Source organism: Xyrauchen texanus, chromosome 28, assembly GCF_025860055.1.
Source record: "Xyrauchen texanus isolate HMW12.3.18 chromosome 28, RBS_HiC_50CHRs, whole genome shotgun sequence".
Classification (NCBI taxonomy): Eukaryota; Metazoa; Chordata; class Actinopteri; order Cypriniformes; family Catostomidae; genus Xyrauchen; species Xyrauchen texanus.
This window is the reverse complement of record NC_068303.1, coordinates 1,532,049-1,559,355: the sequence shown is the minus strand read 5'-3', so window position 1 is coordinate 1,559,355 and position 27,307 is coordinate 1,532,049. Positions and strand designations below refer to the sequence as shown.

Below are 27,307 nucleotides of genomic sequence, written 5' to 3'. Positions count from 1 at the left end.
CTCATCTTGTCTCTTCTCATCTTGTCTCTTCTCATCTCAGATCTTTTCTTATAATCTCATCTTGTCTCTTCTCATCTCAGATCTTTTCTTATAATCTCATCTTGTCTCTTCTCATCTTTTCTTTTCTCATCTCAGATCTTTTATTCTCATCTGGTCTCTTCTTGTCTCAAATCTTCTCTTCTCCTCTCATCTCCTCTCGTTTTAAATCTTCTCCACATCTCATCTGTTTTCATCTCAAATCTTCTGGTTTCTTCTCGTCTCAAACCTTATCTTCTGAAATCTCTTCTCATCTCATTTAGTCTAATCTCAAATCTCCTCATCTTGTCTTTTCTCAAATTATCTCTCATCTTCACTCTTTTCTGTTCTCATTTTATCCCTTCCATTTTCATCTTAAATCTTCTCAACTCGCTTGTTTATGCACATTCTGTTCACTATTTTCCGCTGCATCCACGCACAACTCACCACACGCCCCACCGAGAGTGAGAACCACATTTTAGCGACCACGAGGAGGTTACCCCATGTGACTCTTCCCTCCCTAGCAACCGGGCCAATCTGGTTGTTAAGGAGATCTGGCTGGAGTCACTCAGCATGCCCTGGATTCAAACTAGCGACTCTAGGTGTGATAGTCAGCGTCAATACTCGCTGAGATACACATGCCAATATTGTTTTAAGTTCCTCATCCTTCGAGATGAGGAACTCGTTGTGCTGCTACATTACATTGTGACAGATTCTGTCTGCAGGTGCTATACACAGACAAACATTTTACTATTATCATTAGTTCAGAATGATAGTTTTTGTTGTTTTTGCAGCTTGGTTATAATAAGTGCGTTTATTTTCGTTCAGGTGGAAGTTTAAGTTCTGAAAATTACAGTATGATTTTATAGTACAATCGGCTCTTTAAATTCCACCAAACCGTATAGTAAATTAACTCGTCTCTTACCAGAATCCTGCTCTTCACAGATACTTTTGAGACCGACACTGAGCAGAAGAGCAGCAGTGCATCTTCTCAGGGTTGTCAAACACACAGTTTGTTTGTCTAGTGACTGGTGAGATATCTCAGGACACTTATTTCATGAATATATTTCCATTCATAAATATAAAATATGAATAGTAAAATCCATTCATTCCACAGCTGCTTTAATTTAATAGGAAATAATAGAATATATCTGGGTCTGTGGAAACATACATGTGACATGTGCATGGTACACATATAGGACAAATATAATGTGCAATACAAAGCGAACAAAACCATGCAGAACACAAATATAATGTGCTGTACAGACACATGCTTGCTTCACATGTGTAAATGCCTCAAATTGTCACTATTACATGCGTGTTCAATTGTAGAATCTGTGTGCGTGTATACATGCTTTTCTGTGTTCGATCTGTTTTACAGCTCAATTTGAAACATACAGTCTTTAATTTACCGGTAATCTTCTTTCTGATTTACTGGCTTCATGCAGTACTCACTTTAATCTTCTGATTGTTTGCCATACAGGGGATTTTTCTGGCATTTTTTCCAAAAGTAAAACTAAACAATAATTTCATAGAATTTGGCTGTAAGTGTTCCCAAAACAAAAAGCACTGAATCTTTTCTCCTAGTATTGTGTATTTATTCTTAATTTAAAACATCTTTGTGCAGAAAAATTATGTTTTTTATGTTTTGTGGACTAATTCCGTGACTACCGTCGTTTATTTTGAATGATGTGAAAAAGCAACTTTAATAAATAAACGGATGTTTACTGCGATTAAATGAATCACAAACAGCGGCCATTCATTTGTTCTCCTTGCACTTGTTGATGACCGGTGCATGATACGAGATATTTGTGTTGCACTCCTGGAAGTGTCACGTGTGCAGATCGGCTCTATATGCCGTAAAGATCAATCCATAATCACGTACAATAAATTAGCTTTCAATACTGTCGTCATGGTAACACAGGCTAACGATTAGGGCAAACTGTCATGTGACTCTACATTTTTGCGTTAATGACAATTTTATTGACAAAAGTGTTTCCAAAACATTTTTTCACGACATGTATCGACATCAAGTTTATGCGCTTGAGTTAAACGGAAAAATATTATGTCGACATTTGTGACATTTTAGCGATAATGTGCGTTTCCATCAGCTTTATTTTGATGCGCCAAAACTTTTTTCGCAAAGAATCCTTGGATGGAAACGTAGTTAGTGAATAATATCTTGTTTAATATCCTTTCTGTTCTTTACAGTCAGTTGTTGATTGAAAACAAAAACAAAATAACATTTAATTCTTATTAAACATGGATACTCTAAAGCAGGGGTGCCCAATACGTCGATCGCGATCTACCAGTCGATCGCAAAGGCAATGCTGGTAGATCGCGCAAAATTTAAATGTACTTTCGTTAAATTTTTATAAAAATAAATATAATGTCTTTCCTTCTTTTAGTTTCTATCTGACTTGCACTTGACGAGTAAATTTTGACCAGGCGAGGTTTTGTTTATTCAGTTGCCATGACAACTAGGTTTGCTATGTTCTCAGAAGTCCTTGGAAGGCGCGTATGCGCAAACCTAGTCGTCATGCCAACTGAATAAACAAAACCTCGCCTGGTCAATATTTAGGCGTGTTTGCGCAAACCCAGTTGTCATGGCAACTGAATAAACAAAACCTCGCCTGGTCAATATTTAGGCGCGTATGCGCAAACCTTGTTGTCATGGCAACTGAATAAACAAAACCTCGCCCGGTCAATATTTAGGCGCGTATGCGCAAACCCAGTTGTCATGGCAACTGAATAAACAAAACCTCGCCCGGTCAATATTTAGGCGCGTTTGCGCAAACCCAGTTGTCATGGCAACTGAATAAACAAAACCTTGCCTGGTCAATATTTAGGCGCGTATGCACAAACCTTGTTGTCATGGCAACTGAATAAACAAAACCTCGCCCGGTCAATATTTAGGCGTGTTTGCGCAAACCCAGTTGTCATGGCAACTGAATAAACAAAACCTCGCCCGGTCAATATTTAGGCGCATATGCGCAAACCTAGTTGTCATGGCAACTGAATTAACAAAACCTCGCCTGATTTACTCCTCATCAGAATAAGGTAAATGACCTGACTATTGTAATCTATTGTGCTGTAGGTGTTTTGGGTTTAGTTTTAAAACTGAGTGATATCAACATTGAACATTATTATATATTTTTTTTATTAATTAGAAGATGAAGTCCATGTAGGGATACATGCATTAGTCCCAATAAGCATTTCTTATTTTAAATGAACCTGTGTTTTTTTTAGTTGGTAGATCTTATTGAGTTGCTCATTTAAAAGTAGATCATCACACAAAAAAGTGTGTGCACCCCTGATCTAAAGAAATTCAGCACAAATTCTCTCGTTATATGCGAATGATAAAGTGCATGTTCTACAAATCAGCCTAGAAAGTTTTTATTTTAAATGCAAACAAAATGTAACAAATATATTTACCCATATGAATCGATATTGTATCGAGATTGGGATCAAATAGAATTGAGATATTTTGAATCGGAATCGAATGGGGAAATCTGTATCAATAAACAGCGCTAATGATGAACATGTTTGTTTACATGTGGTGTAACCGTCCAGAGACTAAAAAGTATCATTAAACTCACAAATTCTTGAAAAATCAAGTTATCACTATTTCTTAATCAGCAGTAAAACTATTCTGTTTAACCCTGTAAAGCCTGACTTATTAAAGAATTGTCAGAAAATTCTAAAAAATATATATATCGTTTTTATTCCATGAGACTTTTTTTGTACCATTAAACAAACTATATAAAGAAATCGTAAAAATGTAACAAATAAATGCCCTTTTTTATGTATCATATTTGATACATTCGGCTTTAAAGGTCATTATCCTACGGAGGTCCAGCAATTCATTTCTATGCAGGACTATTATTTTGGGGTATTATCAGAGGACTCTCTGGGCTTTTGACCATTTCCTCTTGCTCTATAAATATAGATCGAAATGTCTCGCAGTACAAATACAACATGAATAAAATATGATTTTTATCATATGTATTTTATGCACCAAACACTACATTGACATTTAAAAAAGGGAAATTGTAAAACCTTTTGGTAGCTTATGGTAAGATGACATCATCATAGCTTGTGATGTAAAATAACGAGATCTTTATAATGACAGAGCACGCTGCATATACGGAAATACACCGAAATATAAGTTCACACTTTAAATATTTCTTATATATATATGTCAGAATCTTCAAAGCAGTGTGATGCATGAATGAAATGTGATGATGATTGAGAGATACACCTCAAAAGCCTGTTATATCATATTTGATACATGGATTTCAACTGGTGTTTTCAATAAAATAATATACAAAATTTTAACCAAGCATGAGTTGCCCAGTCAGGTTTCCTAAGCAACCAATTGGCCCGGTTGCTAGGGAGGGTAGAGTCACATGGGGTAAGCTCCTCGTGGTCACTATAATGTGGTTCTCACTCTCGGTGGGGCGTGTGGTGTGTTGTGCGTGGATGCGGCGGAGAATAGCGTGAAGCTTCCACACGCACTAGGTCTCCGCGGTAACGCGCTCAACAAGCCACGTGATGAGATGGGTAGATTGACGGTCTCAGGCGCAACTGAGATTCGTTCTCCACCACCCGGAAATATGTGTGTCTTGAAATATGTGACTTACAAATTCATAAACATTCATAAAATTTTGTCTACCACAAATGAATGAGTAAGTTTGCATGTATTCAAGGTGCAAGAAAAGTTTGTGAATATATTTGCCCAAGCAGAGCTTTATTTTTCATACTTGAGATTTTGGAGCCCGTTGTTGGGTGCCAGCTAGCCGTACCTTGAGAGCACGTGTCACATACTGCTTTTGTCTCGTGCATACGCTGTGATAAATGAACTCAACGGCCGCAACAAGATGCTATAACTCATGAAATATTTAAACGTTAAATTTATTACCTTCTCTGCTGTAATTACAGTGTAAGTTTGTGTTGGCTGAGGCGCATGCTGTCACTCTTTAACGCATTAGTCACATCTTGGGTTTAATCAATATGTGTCGAGTAAAAAACGAAACGCATAATGTGCCTCTGAGAGTCCTGGGAACGCCACACAGCCCATGGCGGGACACACGGATCATAATCACGCTACACAAAACTTTTGATATGTAACTGGGTTTGAGTGGGTAGTTTTGTGAACCCCCTCCAGAGGAGATTTCACTATATTTTATTGCGTTTTATCTTTGATGTGTTTAGAGAGAACGTGACTCGCTTTTATGCGACTTTAAAAGACACTTGTCTTTTACATGATGAGTGTTACAATCTAGTACTTGTAAATGGCCCCTGGGGACACGTAAAATGTGATCTCGTCTTCATTAAAGTCACAAGTAAAGACAAACACAATGTGATTAAGTTAACAACACACACACACACACAAACAATTATGATCTTTATGATCTTTAATTTCTTTATTGAACACTTCACAGTGCTGTGGAAAACATCATCCCAACGGTGAAGTACGGTGGAGGGAGCATCATGATTTGGAGCTGCTTTGGGGCCTTGACCACTTGCCATCATTGTTTAAAATCAAATAAATAAATTACATTTTAATGAAAAAATTTAATATTTATATTTAAATATGTCTAATTAAATATAATTAATTACAAAAAATGTTAAACTACACATTTGAGTAAGCGCATGGTGAAGTAAGCGCACGCTTGTGTAAGCAGCGCACGCTTGTGTAAGCAGCGCACGCTTGTGTAAGCGCCGTACGTTTGAGTAAGCGCACAGTGGAGTAAGCAGTGCACGTTTGTGTAAGCAGCGCACGTTTGAGTAAGCGCCGTACGTTTGAGTAAGCGCACAGTGGAGTAAGCAGCGCACGCTTGTGTAAGCAGCGCACGTTTGAGTAAGCGCACAGTGGAGTAAGTGAGTGAAATGTTGATTCAGCATGTTTGCTTAAGCAGCGCACGTTTGAGTAAGCAGCGCACGTTTGAGTAAGCAGCGCACGTTTGAGTAAGCGGCGCACGTTTGAGTAAGCGCACAGTGGAGTAAGCGGCGCACGTTTGAGTAAGCGGCGCACGTTTGAGTAAGCGGCGCACGTTCGCGTAAGCTGCGCACGTTTGCATAAGCTGCGCACGTTTGAGTAAGCGCACAGTGGAGTAAGCAGCGCACGTTTGAGTAAGCGAACAGTGGAGTAAGTGAGTGAAATGTTGATTCAGCACATTTGTGTAAGCAGCGCACGTTTGATTAAGTGGCGCACGTTTGAGTAAGCAGTGCACCTTTGAGTAAGCAGCGCACCTTTGAGTAAGCACACAGTGGAGTAAGCAGCGCACGTTTGAGTAAGCGCACAGTAGAGTAAGCGCACAGTGGATTAAGTGAGTGAAATGTTGATTCAGCACGTTTGTGTAAGCGGCGCACGTTTGAGTAAGCGCACGTTTGAGTAAGCGCACAGTGGAGTAAGCAGCGCACGTTTGCTTAAGCAGCGCATGTTTGAGTAAGCGCACAGTGGAGTAAGCAGCGCACGTTTGAGTAAGCAGCGCACGTTTGAGTAAGCAGCGCACGTTTGAGTAAGCAGCGCACGTTTAAGCGTACAGTGGAGTGAGTGAAATGTTGATTCAGCACGTTTGAGTAAACGGCGCACGTTTGAGCAAGCGCACAGTGGAGTAAGCAGCGCACATTTGAGTAAGCGGCACACGTTTGAGTAAGCGCACAGTGGAGTAAGCGGCGCACATTTGAGTAAGCGGCACACGTTTGAGTAAGCGGCACACGTTTGAGTAAGCACACAGTGGATTAAGCAGCGCACGTTTGAGTAAGCGGCGCACGTTTGAGTAAGCGCACAGTGGAGTAAGCAGCGCACGTTTGAGTAAGCGGCACACGTTTGAGTAAGCACACAGTGGATTAAGCAGCGCACGTTTGAGTAAGCGCACAGTGGAGTAAGCAGCGCACGTTTGAGTAAGCGCACAGTGGAGTAAGTGAGTGAAATGTTGATTCAGCACGTTTGTGTAAGTGGCGCACGTTTGAGTAAGCGGCGCACGTTTGAGTAAGCAGCGCACCTTTGAGTAAGCGCACAGTGGAGTAAGCAGCACACGTTTGAGTAAGCAGCGCACGTTTGAGTAAGCGCACAGTGGAGTAAGTGAGTGAAATGTTGATTCAGCACGTTTGAGTAAGCGGCGCACGTTTGAGTAAGCGGCGCACGTTTGAGTAAGCGGCACACGTTGAGTAAGTGAAATGTGTGATTGCAGCACACGTTTGAGTAAGCGGCGCACGTTTGAGTAAGCGCACAGTGGAGTAAGCAGCGCACATTTGAGTAAGCGGCGCACGTTTGAGTAAGCGCACAGTGGAGTAAGCAGCGCACATTTGAGTAAGCGGCGCACGTTTGAGTAAGCGGCACACGTTTGAGTAAGCACACAGTGGATTAAGCAAGCGCACGCGTTTGAGTAAGCAGCGCACGTTTGAGTAAGCGTGGCGCACGCGTTTGAGTAAGCGCGCACTTGAGTAAGCGACTGAGTAAGCGCACAGCGACATTTGAGTAAGCGCACGCTTGGTAAGCAGCGCTTTGAGTAAGCGCACAGTGGATTAAGCAGCGCACGTTTGAGTAAGCGGCGCGCGTTTGAGTAAGCGGCGCACGTTTGAGTAAGCGCATAGTGGAGTAAGCGCCGCACGTTTGAGTAAGCGGCGCACGTTTGAGTAAGCGCACAGTGGAGTAAGCAGCGCACAGTGGATTAAGCAGCGCACAGTGGAGTAAGCGCACGTTGGATTAAGCAGTGCACAGTGGAGTAAGCAGTGCACAGTTGGAGTAAGCGCACGTTTGAGTAAGCGCACAGTGGAGTAAGTGAGTGAAATGTTGATTCAGTAACCGCTCTGACTGATTCAGTGAGTCATTCAGTGGAGATTTTGTCAAAATAATAAAAGAACCGGTTCAAAAGAGTCATTTGCTTGTGAATCGGAATACTCTGATTGCGCTGTGTTTTTGTGTACATTTAAAAAGACGTTTTGTTTTTGCAATTATTTTGATACATTGCCTTTTTAATCTCATTTCATTACATTTTTGGGTAAGATTTCTTTTCTAATTCCTTTCGATTTCAATTATTTTCATTATTTAATTTCACTGTTTATTACTAGTTTAGCAACATTGCAGACTCGCCATATTAAAAGAAAAGATAATTCTGCGCATCTTCACTCTTGAAAAGGAAACGTGTTGTTTCTAATGATGTCACACTATTACAATACAGCAAGTGTGACTGTGTAATCATCTGTAAAATTATGTTTTTATGGGTTTATATAATACATATACACTGTGTTTGACCTTACAGGATCAGCCGCAGCTGCAGCGTCTGCCGCCGGTCAAAGAGACGTACGGACTGAATCTTTTGGCGTACCCCCCTGATGAAGACCTCCTCATATATCACAGGTCAGAAGACATTCAATGCATGACATCAAAATCAACCATTTTTACTTTCATACAGTCAACATAATAAAAGGTTTGTGTTATAATGTAAATGTAATAAATGGTTCTGCCTCTGAAACCACTTTTTATTTTCTGCTGATGTCACCGAGTCCATGTGGGCGGGAATAAAAACATTATATTAACCAATAATATCACAGCCTAACTTGTCCCGCCTTAAATGACTGAATATTCTGTTTCACACTGAAATAAGCCACATTATGGAAGTTAAATTGTTGCGAATGCCTAAATGACCATCAGTCGTCATTTGTGTGATGTGATTATAATGTGATTAACCCCTCCTTGGTCTTAACGATCAAGTCCCTATATTGTCCTTGTTGTTCAATTTCAAAAGCTTGTAATAAAGGCTCCGTTTGCTCTATCTCTCAACTTTTGGTCTTAAATCGTTCTTCTAGGTGCCAGCTAACACTAGAAAAAATATTCTAGTCCGCCCATCGACATCCAGTCTTTTTTGAGAAGCCTCATCATAAACACTCATACTCAAAATTGAATATACACACAGACATATACACACACACACACACACACACACACACACACACACACACACACACAATAGACAAATTAAACCTGTGCTTGAATTTTGAAGTCTAACATGGCCAAACTTTTGACCATTTGACCGTTTTGTGCTTTTTTCCAAAATATATTGACAGTCTTGTTATTGGAAAATAAACATATTCTGTTAAGATTTTTTCTTAAGTTCGGTTTAACACACATTGGTTTCCCCTGGAGAACGTGACTTATGTGGTCATGTAAACGCATCAGCAGCATTCTTACAGGTTTTTAAGAGTGCGCATGTGTGTGACAGACCAGATAACTAATATCATAGGACATATAATAACAACAAGACAACAAAGCGGAAAGAACTCAACATTTAAGTACTGTGGGAAAAGCACATAAACTATACCCATTTGTACACATCAGTTTAAAATATCGAGTACTGTCTATTACGCTCACTTATATGTGCTCTTACGCTGGGGGAATCCCAGAGTTTGACATAAGAGGAAAACCCCACTATTGAAGCGCAATTCCGCTGCAGGTTGTGAAAGAAAGTTAAAGAAACAAACACAACAACAACTCTGGAATATCTGGAAATAAAGAGATTTAATTATTTGATTAATGCTTTTAATTAATGCTTTAATTGTTGCATCATTTCATGTGTGTGTTTATAGATTTGCTCATCTGGGTCAGAACCAGCACAAGGTGGAGAGACGAGAAGACACAAAGAAATCAGAAAATGTCATCAGCCTGTGAGTGTGATGAGAATACAACACAATTACACATACACATATATACACAACTATTTTCAGTAGTTCTGTACAGGTGATTTACAGTGGTGTGTTTTTGCATGTCTGTATGAACACATGTGATCAGGTGTGCAGAGTCTGTTGTATTCACGCTAGATTGACATTTGTGTTGGAAACGTGCCTCTTGCCTAATTTCTTCTTTATTTGACATTTATGATCTTTGCTGTATGTTTGATATGTTTACATCAGTAACTTAATTATTCTGAGAAGGTGGCGGAGTTTGGCGGAGATCTTGCGGTTAATTGGCACGTTTGGACCATCTGATAAGTGTTGTGTTACACGTGTTCAGAAAGGTCACAATGGTTCTGGGTGCGTGTGTGTGTGTGTGTGTGTGTGTGTGTGTGTGTGTGTGTGTGTGTGTGTGTGTGTGAGTGAGAGTGAGAGAGAGAGAGAGTGTGTGTTTGTACATCTAATCCGCTGGGTCTTAGTGTTGTTAAAAATTTGGAAAAATGCACAATCCCATATTAGTTTGAGCTTTTGGAGCTCATATTATTATTATAATTTCGGGGGGAAGTTTGGGGGTTTGATTGTTACACTAATGGGCATTGTGGTCTTTATCATTTTTATTTTTGACACACTATCTATAATTTCTAACATGTCAAAATGTCAAATGTTAATATGAGTGGATTGTCTCTCTCCATGTGGAATGTGAATGGGTTGGGGCACCCCATAAAAAGAAGGAACGTTATTCCTTTTCTTAAACGTAAGAAATATGATGTAGTGTTTCTTCAAGAAACGCATCTTTCCCCACAGGAAGCTGAAATATTGGGGAGGATATGGGGTGGAGATGTTTTCTTTAGTGCTGGCTCAAGTAAGAGCAGGGGCGTCATTACATTGATAAGTAAACATCTACAATGTCTCAAACAGTGTAAAGATAAATTAGGAAGAGTCATTATTGTTTTAGCAGAAATTCGGGGCCAAAGGTTGATGGTTCACCTTATGCAATTTTAGATTTTATTGGACCCCCTCTAGATTATATAGGCTTGCTCTTAAAGACACACCCACCTGCTGGAGATGCCAATCAGAAGTTGGAGACATGGCCCATGTCTTTTGGGGTGTGTTAAGATCCAAGATTTTTGATTGAAGGTTCAGTTATTTGTGTGATGTTTTTGGCACTCAAATTTTACTTTGTCCAAACTTTGTATTTTGGGCAATGAGGCGTTCATAAATTTGGGTAACAAATATATAAAAATTGGGATCTGACAAGTATTATGATTGGCAGACAAGGGGTTTAATATTTTAAGGGGTTGGAAGTTGGTCGAAGAGCCATCGTTTCCGGAGTGGTGTGCGGAGATGGGGAGGGTGGCAAATTTTGAGGAGATGGCAGGTAGAAGGCTGGGGCTTGGGGACTTGTTTATTAGGAAGTAGGGGGTAGGTATTTGGTGGTTTTGGGGGACTCTTGGGAAAGGGATGGGGAGAGAGAAGTTTAGTTTAATTATGTATGTTTATTATATTTTTAGTTTGGTTTGGTTTGTGTTATTTTATGTGACCATGGGGGTGTTCGTTGGGGGTTAGGGTGGGGTTGGTGTTTGGAGATGGATATTAGTGGGGGCTAAAAGTTAAATGTTGATTCGGTGTGTAATGTTTAATTACAAAAAAAAACATTTAATTTCACATTGTGTTTTTATTTGAATTTTTTTTATTGACAGAGCTCCAGTATCATCCTTCCCATCGGACAGTATTTATGAGGCTTCAGCTCCTGAGGTGGACATCAAGAGCCGAGAGGTGTTCGATTCCCATGTTCAGACGGGTCGGGGCTGGGTCAGAACTCTGTGTCAGGAGGACGTTCTCATATACCGTGAATACATCAAAAACAGATACATGTGAACCATCAGAACACAACCTGAATCTCCAAAGTCTGAACTTAAATATAATATAAAGCTTCCAGCCGTGTCTATTCCTTTACTTCTTTCTTTCTTTCTATTTATTTTACAGTTTTTATTCAACCTCAAACCTCTTTGTATTTGTTTACTTGTTTTCCTTTTATCAACAAAAAAATAGACACAAAAGTTTGTTTTCTCTGAATTGTATTTAATTTCACATTGTAAGGTGCATGCATTTCTACATTTGTAAATGTTAGTAGGTTTTAGCTCACCTTCATTCAGATACAGATTATTAGAACATTAATGTTTGCTTATAATAAATGTTAATGTGGTTGGTAAAGATGAGTAATTTGACAGTCAACATGTATATCATTTCTTTTTCTCTTTAAAATGCAGTCTAAATCATTCCTCATGGAAAGTAAAAATAATCATATAGATATAATAATCACATATGAGATATAATTCTAAAGCTAGTTTAGTACTTTGCTGACATCTTAAAACAGTCTGTAGAAGTGTTAAGACGTGTAATATGTTTCTAAAACTTTTGCGAGAAAAGGAACATTTGACAAACCTGTGGTTGGGAAGGTTAAGTTAGCTGTTTAATGAAGATGACATCACTGTAAATAGATTGTGTTGCATTGCTTGGTGAAGATGCAATGAAATTCGAATCCCGGACGAGCCCCCACTTATGTTTACTTGTATGTAATATATTAGTTAATAATGATCTAACAAAGGTTTGCAGATTGCATGTATTCAGTGTTGGTAGTAATGTACTACATGTAATCTGGATTATGTAATCAGATTACAAAAATCAAGTACTTGTAATTAGTTTACAAGGGTGGTGGTAAAGAATCCTAATATAATCAGATTAGATAATCTAAAAGATTATATTACTGATTACATATAGATATGATAATCATATATGACATTCTGAAGCTAGTTTAGTACTTGATGATGTCTTAAAACAGACATGTCATTATTTTTCTAAAACCTGCGAGATGGGGAAAGTTTTACAAACCTTTAGTCGGTAAGGTTAGCTGTTTAATGAAGACGATACGTCTCTGTAACACAATCAGGGTCGGGGAGTAATGGAATACATGTAACAGGATTATGTATTTAAAATACATAATATTAGAAACTGTATTCCACTACAGTTACAATTTAAATCATTGGTAATCAGAATACAGTTACATTCAAAAAGTATTTTGACTACTGAATAGATTACTTTCATATTATTGTCTTTTGTTTCCTTTAATACTTACTCTATTCAGTTGGAAAACATTTATCCATATAAATGGTGCACTTCATAAAGAGTTTGAACAGCGGTGAAATACTTTCTTAAGATGCATTACATTCACACGAGCAGACAGAGAAGTAAGTTTGGAGCAGCAGAAGTATAAATAAATCTTGTTTAAATTGTCATGTGAACATATAGCTTTATGCTAAGCTAAAATGTAAATTTCTAGCCATTACAAGCACCTGTTACCAGGCACGATCATATTTTTTCTGTTATGAAAATCCATGTTAGATCATAATTTGTTTCTCTAGTAAGACTTTGGATATATTGCAAAAATCGTATTCTTGATGAGAAATGTTTGCATTGTTTATCTGTAAAAATGTCCTTACAACAAAGTAAATGTGCTTTATCTTGTTTTAGAAGCTTCACTGCATAAGATATTTAGGCTTTTTTCAGAGAATGTATTTTTAAATTGTAGATTTTGTCTTGCTGTACAGGCAGATTTTTTCACCTGTTATTAAATTGTTTCTAGTCAAAATAAGTGAAAAAAATCTACCAGTACTGAAGTAATCCAAAGTATTTAGAACTGTAGTGGAATACATTTTAAAAGTAACCCTCCCAACCTGAACACAATGTAGTAACATCGCTTGTCTGATGAAGACATAATGCAATTTGAATCCCGGACGAGCCCCCACTTATGTTTAATTGTATGTAACATATTAGTTAATAATGATCTAACAAAGGTTTGCCAGTTATATGTATTCAGTGTTGGTAGTAATGGGCTACATATAATCTGTATTATGTAATCAGATTACAAAAATAAATAATTTAGTTTTACAATTGGTTTCCGTAAGTAATCAAATATAATCAGATTAGATTACCTATAAAATAAAAGTGTAATATAAAAGATTACATTACTGATTATTTAAATGTTATTTGTGTAATTTGTAATGAGAAACAGATGTAGTAATCTACCTAACACTGAGTATAATTTATATATAATGTATATAAACATGACTGCCACAGCCTGCAAAAATACAACCTCTCTCCCTCCTCCAGTTTGGTTTATTGCCATCTGTTGTAACTGGTTCATCTATCTAGAGTCTCTCTCTCTCTCTCTCTCTCTCTCTCTCTCTCTCTCTCTCTCTCTCTCTCTCTCTGCATCTCGTTTCTGTGCCCATGTGTCGCATGAGTCTCAATCCAGTGCAGTCATTGCTGTAGAAATGAGGCACATGCAACTACAGCAGATGGAACTCACACATGCACGCACACTCACTCAGTAAAGTGCTGATGATTATATGCTTATTAAAGCTCTATTTATCTCTGGACAATAATGAGACATGGATGAAATGTATAAAAATGTGTGTTTTCTCTTTCTCTGCATATACAGTATGTGGCACTGAGTGTGTGTCAGCTGTGAATAGTATGTATTTAAAAGTGAAAAGAAATAGTCTATTGAACTCTGAGCTGAATCTATTTAAAAAGATTGTAAGTATTTTTTTAATTTCTGCAGGCTTTGCCTGTACTTCTAGAAATGTGATTATAATTTTTTCATTCCAGCAGTTGCTGGATCAAAGAATAGAAGAATAATGTCACATTCGACATTTACTTATATATATTTACACCGATGGGCAAAAACATTATGACCACCTGCCTAATATGTTCTTGGTCCTCCACGTGCCACCAAAACAGCACCGACCCGCCGAGATATGGACTCTACAGACCCCTGAATGTATCCTGTGGAGTCTGGCTCCAAGACATTAGCATCAGATCCATAAAGTCCTGTAAATTGTGAGTTGGAGCCACCGTGGATCGCACTTGTTGGTTCAGCACATCCCACAGATGCTCAATCAGATTGAGATCTGGGGAAGTTGGAAACCAGAGCAACACCTTGAACTCTTCATCATGTTCCTCAAACCATTCCTGAACAATGTGTGCAGTGTGGCACGGCGCATTATCCTGCTGAAAGAGGCCACTGCCATCATGGAATACCATTGCTATGAATGGGTATACCTGGTCTGCAACAATGTTTAGGTAGGTGGCACATGTCAAATTGATGTCCACATGAATGGCCGGACCCAGGGTTTCCCAGCAGAACATTGCCCAGAACATCACATTCCCTTCACTGGCTTGTCATCTTCCCAAAGTGCATCCTGGTGCACATGTACAAGGCCGTTCACATGATGTAAAAGAAAACTGGACTCATCTGACCAGGCGACCTTCTTCCACTACTCCAAGGTCCAGTTCTGAGACACACTTGCCCATTGTTGGTGCTTTTGACAGTGGACAGGGGTCATCATGGGCAATCTGTCCGTTCTGCAGTGCTTTCTGCACTGTGTGCACTCTGATTCATAAACACACACAGTAGGGTGAGATGCTGTGCGTGTTGTGACACATTCCTCCTGTAACCATCATTAAAATTTTCTATGACTTGTGCCACAGTCGACCTTCTGTCGGGTCGGGCCAGATGGGATAGCCTTTGTTGCCCTCGCATTGATGATCCTTGGGTGCCCAACACCCTGTCACCAGTTTGTGGTTTGTCCCTCCTCCATAGAGATGTTAACCAGTTCCAATGATTCCTTCAAGTCTTTATCTGTCACTCTAGGGGTCTTGTTTGCCTCATTGAGCATTCTGCGGCGTTCCCTTTGAGTCATCTTGGCTGGACGGCCACTTCCAGTGAGAGTACCTATAGTACTAAATCACCTCCATTTATAGACAATTTGTCTAACTGTGGACAGATGAATATCTAACAGACACTTCTAGTGAGAGTACCTATAGTACTAAATCATCTCCATTTATAGACAGTTTGTCTAACTTTGGACAGATGAATTTCTAACGGCCACTTCTAGTGAGAGTACCTATAGTACTAAATCATCTCCATTTATAGACAGTTTGTGTAACTGTGGACAGATGAATATCTAACGGCCACTTCTAGTGAGAGTACCTATAGTACGAAATCATCTCCATTTATAGACAGTTTGTCTCACTGTGGACAGATGAATATCTAAAGGCCACTTCTAGTGAGAGTACCTATAGTACTAAATCATCTCCATTTATAGACAGTTTGTCTAACTGTGGACAGATGAATATCTAACGGCCACTTCTAGTGAGAGTACCTATAGTACTAAATCATCTCCATTTATAGACAGTTTGTCTCACTGTGGACAGATGAACATCTAATGGCCACTTCTAGTGAGAGTACCTATAGTGCTAAATCATCTCCATTTATAGACAGTTTGTCTCATTGTGGACAGATGAATATCTAATGGTCACTTCTAGTGAGAGTACCTATAGTACTAAATCATCTCCATTTATAGACAGTTTGTCTCATTGTGGACAGATGAATATCTAATGGTCACTTCTAGTGAGAGTACCTATAGTACTAAATCATCTCCATTTATAGACAGTTTGTCTCATTGTGGACAGATGAATATCTAATGGTCACTTCTAGTGAGAGTACCTATAGTACTAAATCATCTCCATTTATAGACAGTTTGTCTAATTGTGTACAGATGAATATCTAACGGCCACTTCTAGTGAGAGTACCTATAGTACTAAATCATCTCCATTTATAGACAGTTTGTCTAATTGTGTACAGATGAATATCTAACGGCCACTTCTAGAGAGAGTACCTATAGTACTAAATCCTCTCCATTTATAGACAGTTTGTCTAACTGTGGACAGATGAATATCTAACGGTCACTTCTAGTGAGAGTACCTATAGTACTAAATCATCTCCATTTATAGACAGTTTGTCTAATTGTGTACAGATGAACATCTAACGGCCACTTCTAGTGAGAGTACCTATAGTACTAAATCATCTCCATTTATAGACAGTTTGTCTAACTGTGGACAAATGAATATCTAAGCTCTTCCAGATAACTTTATAACCCTTTCCAGCTTTATGCAAAGCAACTATTGTTGATCGTAGGTCATCTGATATCATGGTCCACGTCAGCAGATGCTTCCAGATAATAGCAAACTCAAAATGTTTGAGTGCTTTTTATAAGTCAAAGTAGCTCTATCCCACACCTCCAATCTCGTTTCTTTAATTGGTTGCCGGGTTTGCCAACTCCTGACTCTATTTAGCTTTTATTGACATCATTAGCTTAGGGGTTCACATACTTTTTCCAACAATCACTTTCAACAGAAGGAACCACTGTCCATGATTGAATCAAGTAATTTTTTACTGTACTCGAAGCTGCTACATTTTCTGAGACACATCTCGTGTCTCTTCGTCCTGCTGTGTTTTAAAACCTACTCAAAAAACATGTTTTTATCTTCATTGTTTTGAATGTATCATCAGTTTCACATTCTGCTATTTATCTTATGACTTAAATGTCTTGCCGGGGGCAAAAACTGATTCGTTTGTGTGTGTGAGACTGTATATTTATACTGCAATCTCTGAAGTAACTGTGAGTGGTGCTTGACTGTGCAAAGTCACCACCACAATGCAAGAGTGTTCTGGGAGATTGCCTAGGCATTGCTGTTTGGTTGATGAGGTATTCTTAGTGGTTTTTAGTGTATTTCTTCGCAGTTGCTATGGTGTTCTGTGTCGCTTATTGGCCCAACTCAAAAGAGTCGACCCCCAAGTCTCCAAGATATTCTGGTCTCTAGATCTGGCTTGGGTTCCTTCCTTTTTTCCACCCAAATGAAATCATATGCAGACTTCAAGTAAAGTGCCGTTCAGTCTGTAACTGAGTTTCAGCTGATTTTATTTTCTCTTCACTTCTTTTAGCGCTCCTGTCTCATAAACGCAAGTTTTGCATTTATTATTCGATCATTCTCAACCTTCCTCTTTCTTTTTCTTCTGATTACATTGTTTAAATCACTCACTTTTTGAATCCATAAATCAGGACATGTTGGCAACGCTGGTTTCTAGAATACCGGGAGAAAAACACTTCATGAGACTGAGTGGTGGTGGCGTAGTGGGCTAAAGCACATAACTGGTAATCTGAAGGTTGCTGGTTTGATCCCCACAGCCACCACCATTGTGTCCTTGAGTAAGACACTTAACTCCAGGTTTCTCCGGGGGGATTGTCCCTGTAATAAGTGCACTGTAAGTTGCTTTGGATAAAAGCATCTGCCAAATACATAAATGTAAATGAGACCCCACTGAACAGTTGTGTATTCACATTAGATTTGGTACCAGTGGCGGTTATACGGTTAGTTGTCACGATTTAAATGATCCACCACAAACCATCAGAGCGCATCCAGATACAACCAAGACCTAAATGAGAATATAATGTGACATAATTCAATAAAAAGCCTATCAACAACAACAAAAGTATCACAACAAATACATTTTTGTGAGTCGGTTCATTCAGAGGGTTCATGTTAATTGATTAGTTCACATAAATGATTCAATTGAGCCCCGTGCAGCTTTAACCTCGTGCGACCCCCATGTCCACCTGTGTTGACGTTGTGTTTTGGCTTCGCTATACTCAACGCATAATTTCATTTCATTTAAACCGACTGATCTCAGTTCAGGAGACTCTGTGCTGTCAGTAAAGGGTTCAACTTTAGACGTATGGCATCATGTGACCAAACAACATGGTGCTGACCACAGCGGAGTTTGTGTTTTAGAGAAATACTAACAAAACTACATCTGGTAAGAAACCTGATTAAGTGTTTACACTGAAACCTGTTTGAGTCGAAAGATTAGTCTCTACTTTCATCTGATATGCCATTTTTAATATTTGAGCAACGTAAACGGCACGCTGATGAACACAATGACCACGTATGTGGACTATAGGCTCAGATTCAGTTAAAATATTCAATATTCACCGTCTGTATATTATAACATTGAGAATAAATTAGTTCATCCAAAAACTGATAAATGTGTCTTTCAGAGGCTTCATATGGAGTTATGATGAAAATAAGTTGCATTTCAAACTGTTCTGAGACCAGTGCAGACAGACAGCACACTGGAGGTTAATCATGCACTAAATAGGGAGCAAAGGAGCATCCTATAGCTCTCCTATAACTGTTCTGAGACCAGTGCAGACAGACAGCACACTGGAGGTTAAGTCGTGCACTAAATAGGGAGCAAGGGAGCATCCTATAGCTCTCCTATAACTGTTCTGAGACCAGTGCAGACAGACAGCACACTGGAGGTTAAGTCATGCACTAAATAGGGAGCAAGGGAGCATCCTATAGCTCTCCTATAACTGTTCTGAGACCAGTTTAGACAGACAGCACACTGGAGGTTAAGTCAGGCACTAAATAGGGAGCAAAGGAGCATCCTATAGCTCTCCTATAACTGTTCTGAGACCAGTGCAGACAGACAGCACACTGGAGGTTAAGTCATGCACTAAATAGGGAGCAAGGGAGCATCCTATAGCTCTCCTATAACTGTTCTGAGACCAGTGCAGACAGACAGCACACTGGAGGTTAAGTCATGCACTAAATAGGGAGCAAGGGAGCATCCTATAGCTCTCCTATAACTGTTCTGAGACCAGTGCAGACAGACAGCACACTGGAGGTTAAGTCATGCACTAAATAGGGAGCAAGGGAGCATCCTATATCTCTCTATGCAGTTAAGTGCGTTCACTCCTAAAATCTGATCAAAAGTTCAGTTTCAGGCTGCAGATGATGTTTGGACACTCAATGATCATCAGTACATAGATTCAACATTTATAATGGATAATTTTATTTTAACATGATTGACCGTGATTGGATGATGCTGGACGTTACTTTGAATCTGAATTATGTTAATGATGTAATGTCTGTAACATGAATAATCAACACTCCTGGATACATAATAAACAATTTGATGGAAAAAATCAGACTTTCTATAGTTTGATATTATTTAACATTTCACAACTTAGTCCCGCTGTCCACATATGAGGATAAAAATGTATATATATATTATTATTTATTTGTTGCATGTTTATTAGGTGCTACTACTCACAAATCAAAAAGGGGAATGTAAAATACACACAGCAGTCACACAGGTGTGTCGGGAGGTTAAAGGGACTTCTTTAAATATTAATTGAAATATTGAGTTACTTGCTGCTTTTTATCACTACAGGGAGGTTTGATTGCTCAAATGGGGCCAAATTGGCAAAAGAGAAGCACGTAAGTTTGCTACTATTGAAAACTTGCTCACGATGACATCACAGTTTGATGATGTTTATAAAGAGTCGTAAAAGTACGCCATAAACCGTGCAACCACCTAAGATATGAGCAAACATAGTGGCCCCATTTTTTGGGGGTCACCCTTTGTATTTGGACTCCCAATCAACACCGAAACACTGTGGTTTTGACCTTTTCCACTCAATTTTCTTGACCGAAAAATGTAACAATCTTGTTTATCCTCTAGACACCTGTGATGCCTTCAGATTGTGATGTAACAACAACCAAAATCTTCAGTCACAAGCATCAGCTGCATCAAATGGCTTTCTTGCTCTCTTTGTGTCTTCGTCTTTTCTCTGGAAGGAACGAATGTCCTGTACATTACCTGACAAATGACGGAGCAACAGTGAGAGGGATGACAGACGGCCTCTAGGACAAACAGTCTTTCCTTGGTACAGTAAAAAAGGACAGAAGGGTGCTGTAACCATTGAAATGTACAGTGTGAATATGTGACTGTATGGACTGATGTGATTCCTGTGGGTGTAAAGAACAGAACATGCGCCTCATGGGTCGTTGTATACAGACATTTCATTTTCTCTTTCATAATATGTGAAGGTTTCTATCACTCCGGCTGGAGCGTCAAATCACCTTTGAAGCGTTTTGCTGCTAAAAAGCGAGTGGATTTATCACCTGTGGGCAGTGAAGTATTTCATGAACCTCACAGACCTTAAAAAGTATCGTTTTAATTCAACATATTACATAACATATAAAGTTTCAACAGCATTTTTAAACATCGTTTCGGTAACCAAAAAAGTTTGATTGGAACTTTGAATGTTTTTTCAGCACAAAACAGATCAGATGTCAACAACAACAACAAGAATAATCATTTATCATTGAGCAAAATCTTGGACGTACTATGATGGTTTAAGATGATATTTACAAGGTACTTCATAGAATATCGTGGTGCATTTGTTGCGTATCATAAAACTACATCATGGTACTTTTTGTTATTGTTGAAAGCAGGACGATGTGCTCGATTGACATTTTATATCCAGTTTCACATGATCTTCTAGTCATTTTTTACATTAATGTCATATTCAATTTAACCAGAAATGCTTCCAAAATGTGTGCGCAATTATTTCTGTATATCCTGTATCATTGATTCCTCGTTTGACACGTTCAATGTAATCTGTGCAGCCTTGGTAATGTATTTAGGATCATGCATTACCACAAACATTAATCTTGACACGTCCCTCCGTTTCTGTGAAAGCATAAATGAAGGTTTCAGTGAGACACTTACAATGGAAGTCAATGGGGCCAATTCTTAGAGTTTAACCTCCCGACACCCCTGTGTGACAGATGTGTGTATTTTCCATTCCCCTTTCTGATTTGTAACTAGTAGCACCTAATAAACATGCAATATATATATTTAGACCAAATAGTTATACTAAAAATGTTTGTCCTCATATGTGGACAGCGGGACTAATTTGTGAAATGTTAAATAATATCAAACTATAGAAAGTCAAATATTTTTTATGTAATCGTTTATTATGTGTCCAGAAGTGATTATTCATATTTATGAGATGTTATAGACATTACATCATAAATTATCATAATTTATTCAGATTCAAAGTAACGTCCAGCATCATCCAATCACTGTCAATCATGTTCAAATAAAACATTATAAATGTTGAATCTATGAACTGATGATCATTGAGTGTCCAAACATCATCTGCAGCCTGAAACTGAACTTATGATCAGATTTTAGGAGTGAACGCACTTAACTGCATAGAGAGCTATAGGATGCTCCCTTGCTCCCTATTTAGTGCATGACTTAACCTCCAGTGTGCTGTCTGTCTGCACTGGTCTCAGAACAGTTATAGAGAGCTATAGGATGCTCCCTTGCTCCCTATTTTGTGCATGACTTAACCTCCAGTGTGCTGTCTGTCTGCACTGGTCTCAGAACAGTTATAGAGAGCTATAGGATGCACCCTTGCTCCCTATTTAGTGCATGACTTAACCTCCAGTGTGCTGTCTGTCTGCACTGGTCTCAGAACAGTTATAGAGAGTTATAGGATGCTCCCTATTTAGTGCATGACTTAACCTCCAGTGTGCTGTCTGTCTGCACTGATCTCAGAACAGTTATAGAGAGCTATAGGATGCACCCTTGCGCCCTATTTAGTGCATGACTTAACCTCCAGTGTGCTGTCTGTCTGCACTGGTCTCAGAACAGTTATAGAGAGTTATAGGATGCACCCTATTTAGTGCATGACTTAACCTCCAGTGTGCTGTCTGTCTACACTGGTCTCAGAACAGTTATAGAGAGTTATAGGATGCTCCCTATTTAGTGCATGACTTAACCTCCAGTCTGTCTGCACTGGTCTCAGAACAGTTTGAAATGCATCTTATTTTCATCATAACTCCATATAAAGCCTCTGAAAGACACATTTATCAGTTTATGGATTAACTCATTTATGCTCAATGTTATAAACACAGACAGTGAATATTGGATATTTTAACTGAATCTGGGCATACAGTCCACATAGGTGGTCATTGTGTTTATCAGCGTGCCGTTTCGTGATACTTCGCTCAAATATTAAAAATGTCACATCGGATGAAACTAGAGACTCTAATCTTTTGACTCAAATAGGTTTCAGTGTAAAAACTTAATCAGGTTTCTTACCAGATGTAGTTTTGTTGCTGTTTCTCTCAAAGACAAACTGCGCTGTGATCAGCACCATGTTGTTTTGTCACATGACTCCATTCGTCGAAATTTTAACCCTTTACTTCTCTGAACTGAGATCAGTTGGTTTAAATTAAATTTTGCGTTGTGTATAGCAAAGCCAAAATACAGCGTCCACACATGCAACCTCCACACGTGGGGTCGCACGAGGTTAAAGGCAGAAATGTGAAGTTTATAATTTTATTAAAGCACTTACATTAATTCTACTGTTAAAACAAGTTTATTATTTGAGCTGTAAACTTGTTTACATTCTCTTTTTTATGGTAGTTTTTGTGTTTATGGCTACATCGTCATGGCAACAAAGTTGTAAAATTGTCTATAACTTCATACAGATGCGGTTAGTAAGTGATTTTATGACTGTAAAATCATGTCAACACACATATTGTTTATGTCATTTGAAACAGTGAGTATTGTAACATTTACAGATTAAACCCCATTGACTTCCATTGTAAGTGTCTCACTTGAACACACATTTCTGCTTTTATAAAGAAATGGAGGAACGATTCAAAATACATTTTTGTGGTAATCAACATTATGACACACATGCTGCCGATTGAGCTGAACTTGTAATGAACTCAGAAGTTTATTTAAAGGGACAGTACACCCAAAAATGAAAATTCTCTCATCATTTCCTCACCCTCATGCCATCCCAGATGTGTGTGACTTTCTTTCTTCACCAGAACACAAATGAAGATTTGTAGAAGAATGTCTCAGCTCTGTAGGTCCATACAATGCAAGTGAATGGGTGCCAACATTGCAAAGCTCCCAAAATGATGTAAATCAGCATAAAGGTAATCCATATGACACCACTGGTTAAATCAACGTCTTCAGAACCAATATGATCGATCAATATACTCCCTATTCAGTCAATCTCTACTTTAACTTTCACATTCTTCTTCTTCTTGTGTTTTTGGTGATTCACATTCTTCATGCATGTCGCCCCCTACAGGGCAGGGAGAAGAATTTATTTAAAAATGTATCTGTTCATCATATCACGTCTGAAGACATGGATTAAACCACTGGAGTCTTATGGATCATTTATATACTGCATTTATGTTGTCACCATTCACTTGTGTTGCATGGACCTGCACAGATGACATATTTTTTATAAAAATCTTAATTTGTGTTCTGCTGAATGAAGAAAGTCATACACATCTGGGATGCATGAGGATGAGTAAATGATGAGAGAATTTTCATGATTGGGTGTACTGTCCCTTTAATTGAATCAAACAGGTTATTCGTAAATATCCCTCAAATGCATTTTGTATGTATGAAGTGTGTCAAATATATTCCTTGAAAGTGTGCTTGTGCCATGTTTAAAATAAATGACGCTTGTTTTGATATTTTGTTACCTAAAACGAAGTGTGACTGAAGTGTCCAAACACTCCTTGCAGTCCCCTTATATTGGACTAGAGGGTTAGTTCCAAAATCAATAGCAATACTTCACCTGTTAGATCAGTGTTCATGGCTCAGAAGCGCACAGATGGAAGGCGACGTGTGGCTGACGTCATCGGGGTTTATTAGCGCTCGCGCGGAGCCGCACATGCCAGTCACTCACTCCTCCCGCGCGATGCCTCACCCGGTGCCCGTGAACCGCAGCAGAACCGGTACTCATGCCCGGGAATCGAGAAAGCAGTAAAATATTCACCTGAGAGCGTCAGAGAGGTTTGTTTGGAAGAAAGTCTCCCCAGCTGCGGCTCGATCCATGTGAAAGGAAAGGTACGACATCGATTGCATTTATTAATTAATTTATTATTTGCATGATTATAAAGTGAAATAAGAGCGTGCATTTAAAGTGTAAGCTTTAACGGATGTCTGTGCACAAACTGTACATCTCATTTGTAGTCGATATTGATGCGTAAGTCCCGGTTTCAGCACCACGGACAGCTCCGGTCGGGAATAACTGGCGTGATATTAGTAATATTCTTTATTCATCTCTAATACATATTAATTAAAGACTTAATTTTGAACAAAATAAGCTCATTTAGAAGTTTCTGCTGATGCATAAAGCGAAGATTTCAGCACCACGGAGAGTGTTCAAACACCAGATATGTGCATAGATTTGTGTTTGGAGATTTATTTAACCTTCATACAACCCTTTATATTTAAAAGACATGCAGAGTTTGCATTTAAAAGTGTAACTTATACTCTATATATTAGGTATCATTTGATCTCTTAATATAGTTTTACGTGTTATTTTGAATGTGAACTCCCAAAACACATTTCTGTTCAGTGTGTTTAAGAACATGTTGCCTTTTTATAAAAGTTTTTCTCCACATGAAGGTGAAAATCAGGCACAATTTGCAGTTTTTCACTATTATTCATTGAAATCAGATCTTGTGTTTAAAATGTGAATTTTTAAATAGGTTTATGCACAAATAAAATCACATTGTTTTTGAGAGAAAAAAATGCTAAAATGTCGAAAAGATTTTATATGTGATATTCAAATGCCAAATAATGGCCATTATGGTGATTAAAAATGCTTTAATTTATGTTGTGTATGAGGGAAAAAAGCTCTCAGAGAACTCCAAGTGATGCCCAAACATGCACATGTGTTTGTTTGTTTATTTGTCTCTTCATGAAACATCTTTATGATTGAATCTGAAAAAATTGCTCTTCTTTAAACGTTTTGACATCTTATTTTAAGTGTGATTTCCATCAAACGGACATTCAACAATCTCCACGTTTTTTACAGATGTATCCTAAAACCAGAGTTTGCATTTAAGTTTAACTTTTAAGGTTTCTGTACAAACAAAACACTTTATTTCATGTTGTGCGTTGGAGGAAAGAGCAGTTCTCTGTTTCAGCACCACGGAGAGCTCCTCTGCTCAGTTTTAAATGCCAAGGATCTCAGAGATACATTTGTCCACATCGTTCAACCACTGAGTCTCGTCGTTTTTTTCTGTTTGGTACTTTTTGTGATCGCATCTCATTCTTATCTCTCTAGGTTGTTTGCTGAGAGATGAACGAGAGCAGACCGGCCAATGAGAGTGGTGCGGGAGTGCCACTGTCCTCGTGGGTGGAATCCGAAACCTTTGAGGGCAACGAGAGCCTTACGCTCTCCTCAACAACCCTGGAGTTCCACATGAACCCGTGGGACATCATGTTGTGCCTCTCCGGTACCGTTATCGCCTGTGAGAACGCCATCGTGGTGGCCATCATCTTCTACACGCCGACCTTGAGGAATCCCATGTTCATTCTGATCGGCAGCCTCGCGACCGCCGACCTTCTCGCTGGAATGGGATTAATTCTGAACTTTGCGTTCCAGTATCTGATCTCCTCCGAGACCATCAGCCTTATCACGGTCGGCTTCCTGGTGGCCTCTTTCACTGCCTCCATCAGCAGCCTCCTCGCCATCACTGTTGACCGCTACCTGTCCCTCTACAACGCCTTGACGTACTTCTCTGAAAAGACGCTGCATTATGTGCACATGATGTTGGTGTGCACGTGGGGCGCGTCGCTATGCTTGGGGTTGCTGCCTGTGTTGGGATGGAACTGCTTAGATGATGCAACCACCTGCAGCATCGTTCGGCCCCTAAAGCGCACCAACTTAACTGTCCTCGCCATTTCGTTCTTCTTCATTTTCGCTCTTATGCTCAGTCTTTACTTCAAGATATGTAAAATAGTGTGCCATCATGCACATCAGATCGCTCTCCAGCAACATTTTTTCACCACATCGCACTACGTTGCCACTAAGAAGGGCATCTCCACGCTCGCCATCATCTTGGGAACATTTGGGGCAAGTTGGTTGCCCTTCGCCATATACTGTTTGGTCGGGGAACGTGAGTATCCGTCAGTATACACGTACGCAACGCTACTCCCTGCCACCTACAACTCCATGATCAATCCGATTATTTATGCCTACCGGAACACAGAGATCCAACGCTCCATCTACATACTCTTCTGCGGCTGTTTTAAGACCAGTGGCTTGAATCGCTCCAGATCACCCAGTGAGGTGTAGATCGGTTCCTCTTGCTTTTTTACATGTTGCTTGTACGTGTAAAAGTTTAATCTGGCGCTCTAAGTGTCTGTTGCGCAATTGCACTTTATAAAGACTCTGGACCACGAACAGTGTCTCAAAAATGCTGTGAACAACACAAACCTGCGACACACGCAACAACCCGCATCAAGACTGTATATATTATTTATACTGAAATGTTGCACTTTACTGTACAATTCTAAACGCCAAAGCAGTATTGCATAGGGCTGCTGTTTGTGTTTGAAGAGTTGTGTGATGGGTTTTCTATTTTGTAAGGTTGTCCTTGAATGTATATTTTATACAAAACGAACTCAAATAAAACTCTAAAGTATGCATATGCTGATTTATTCATTGCTGATGGTACAAAATGAATGTGTGAAGTTATCTGTGCCCGTGTGTGTGGATCAAATGAAATACTACAAGAACTTTAAGGAAATTAATAGCGTGCCAAACTGTTCAAACAAACAAAGACTGAAGCTATCAAGACTCTGCCTACTTGATTAATGAGAATATTGTTCTGTAATGTCACATTGCACATTTTTCAAATTGGATACATTTACACACTCAAAAATAACTGAACCTGACATTATACTGGACATACTTTCATGAATGCATGACTTGCCCCAAACATTATTAGGCCAATGGCTTTTTTTATTGGGTTTTACATGAAACAATGACTCTTGGATTACTGTTCACTCTATAAT

At 39.0% G+C, this 27,307-nt stretch overlaps 2 protein-coding genes across 2 annotated transcripts in view; both read left to right on the top strand.

The window, feature by feature from the left end:
* The window catches only part of fig4a (FIG4 phosphoinositide 5-phosphatase a), a 77,313-nt gene extending 62,922 nt beyond the window's left edge, over positions 1–14,391 (top strand). The window contains exons 21-23 of the mRNA XM_052096522.1: positions 8,286–8,383; positions 9,610–9,687; positions 11,394–14,391. Of these exons, the coding sequence (XP_051952482.1) occupies positions 8,286–8,383; positions 9,610–9,687; positions 11,394–11,571 (354 nt within the window). The 3' untranslated portion in view covers positions 11,572–14,391. The remainder of the gene's footprint in view (positions 1–8,285; positions 8,384–9,609; positions 9,688–11,393) is intronic.
* A 9,834-nt stretch (positions 14,392–24,225) lies between these two features.
* LOC127621888 (G-protein coupled receptor 6-like) lies at positions 24,226–26,834 on the top strand. The gene is made up of 2 exons (XM_052095678.1): positions 24,226–24,343; positions 25,572–26,834. Exon 2 carries the CDS (start codon positions 25,587–25,589, stop codon positions 26,583–26,585), a length of 999 nt encoding a protein of 332 aa, XP_051951638.1. The 5' UTR covers positions 24,226–24,343; positions 25,572–25,586; the 3' UTR covers positions 26,586–26,834.
* Positions 26,835–27,307: the final 473 nt, after the last annotated feature.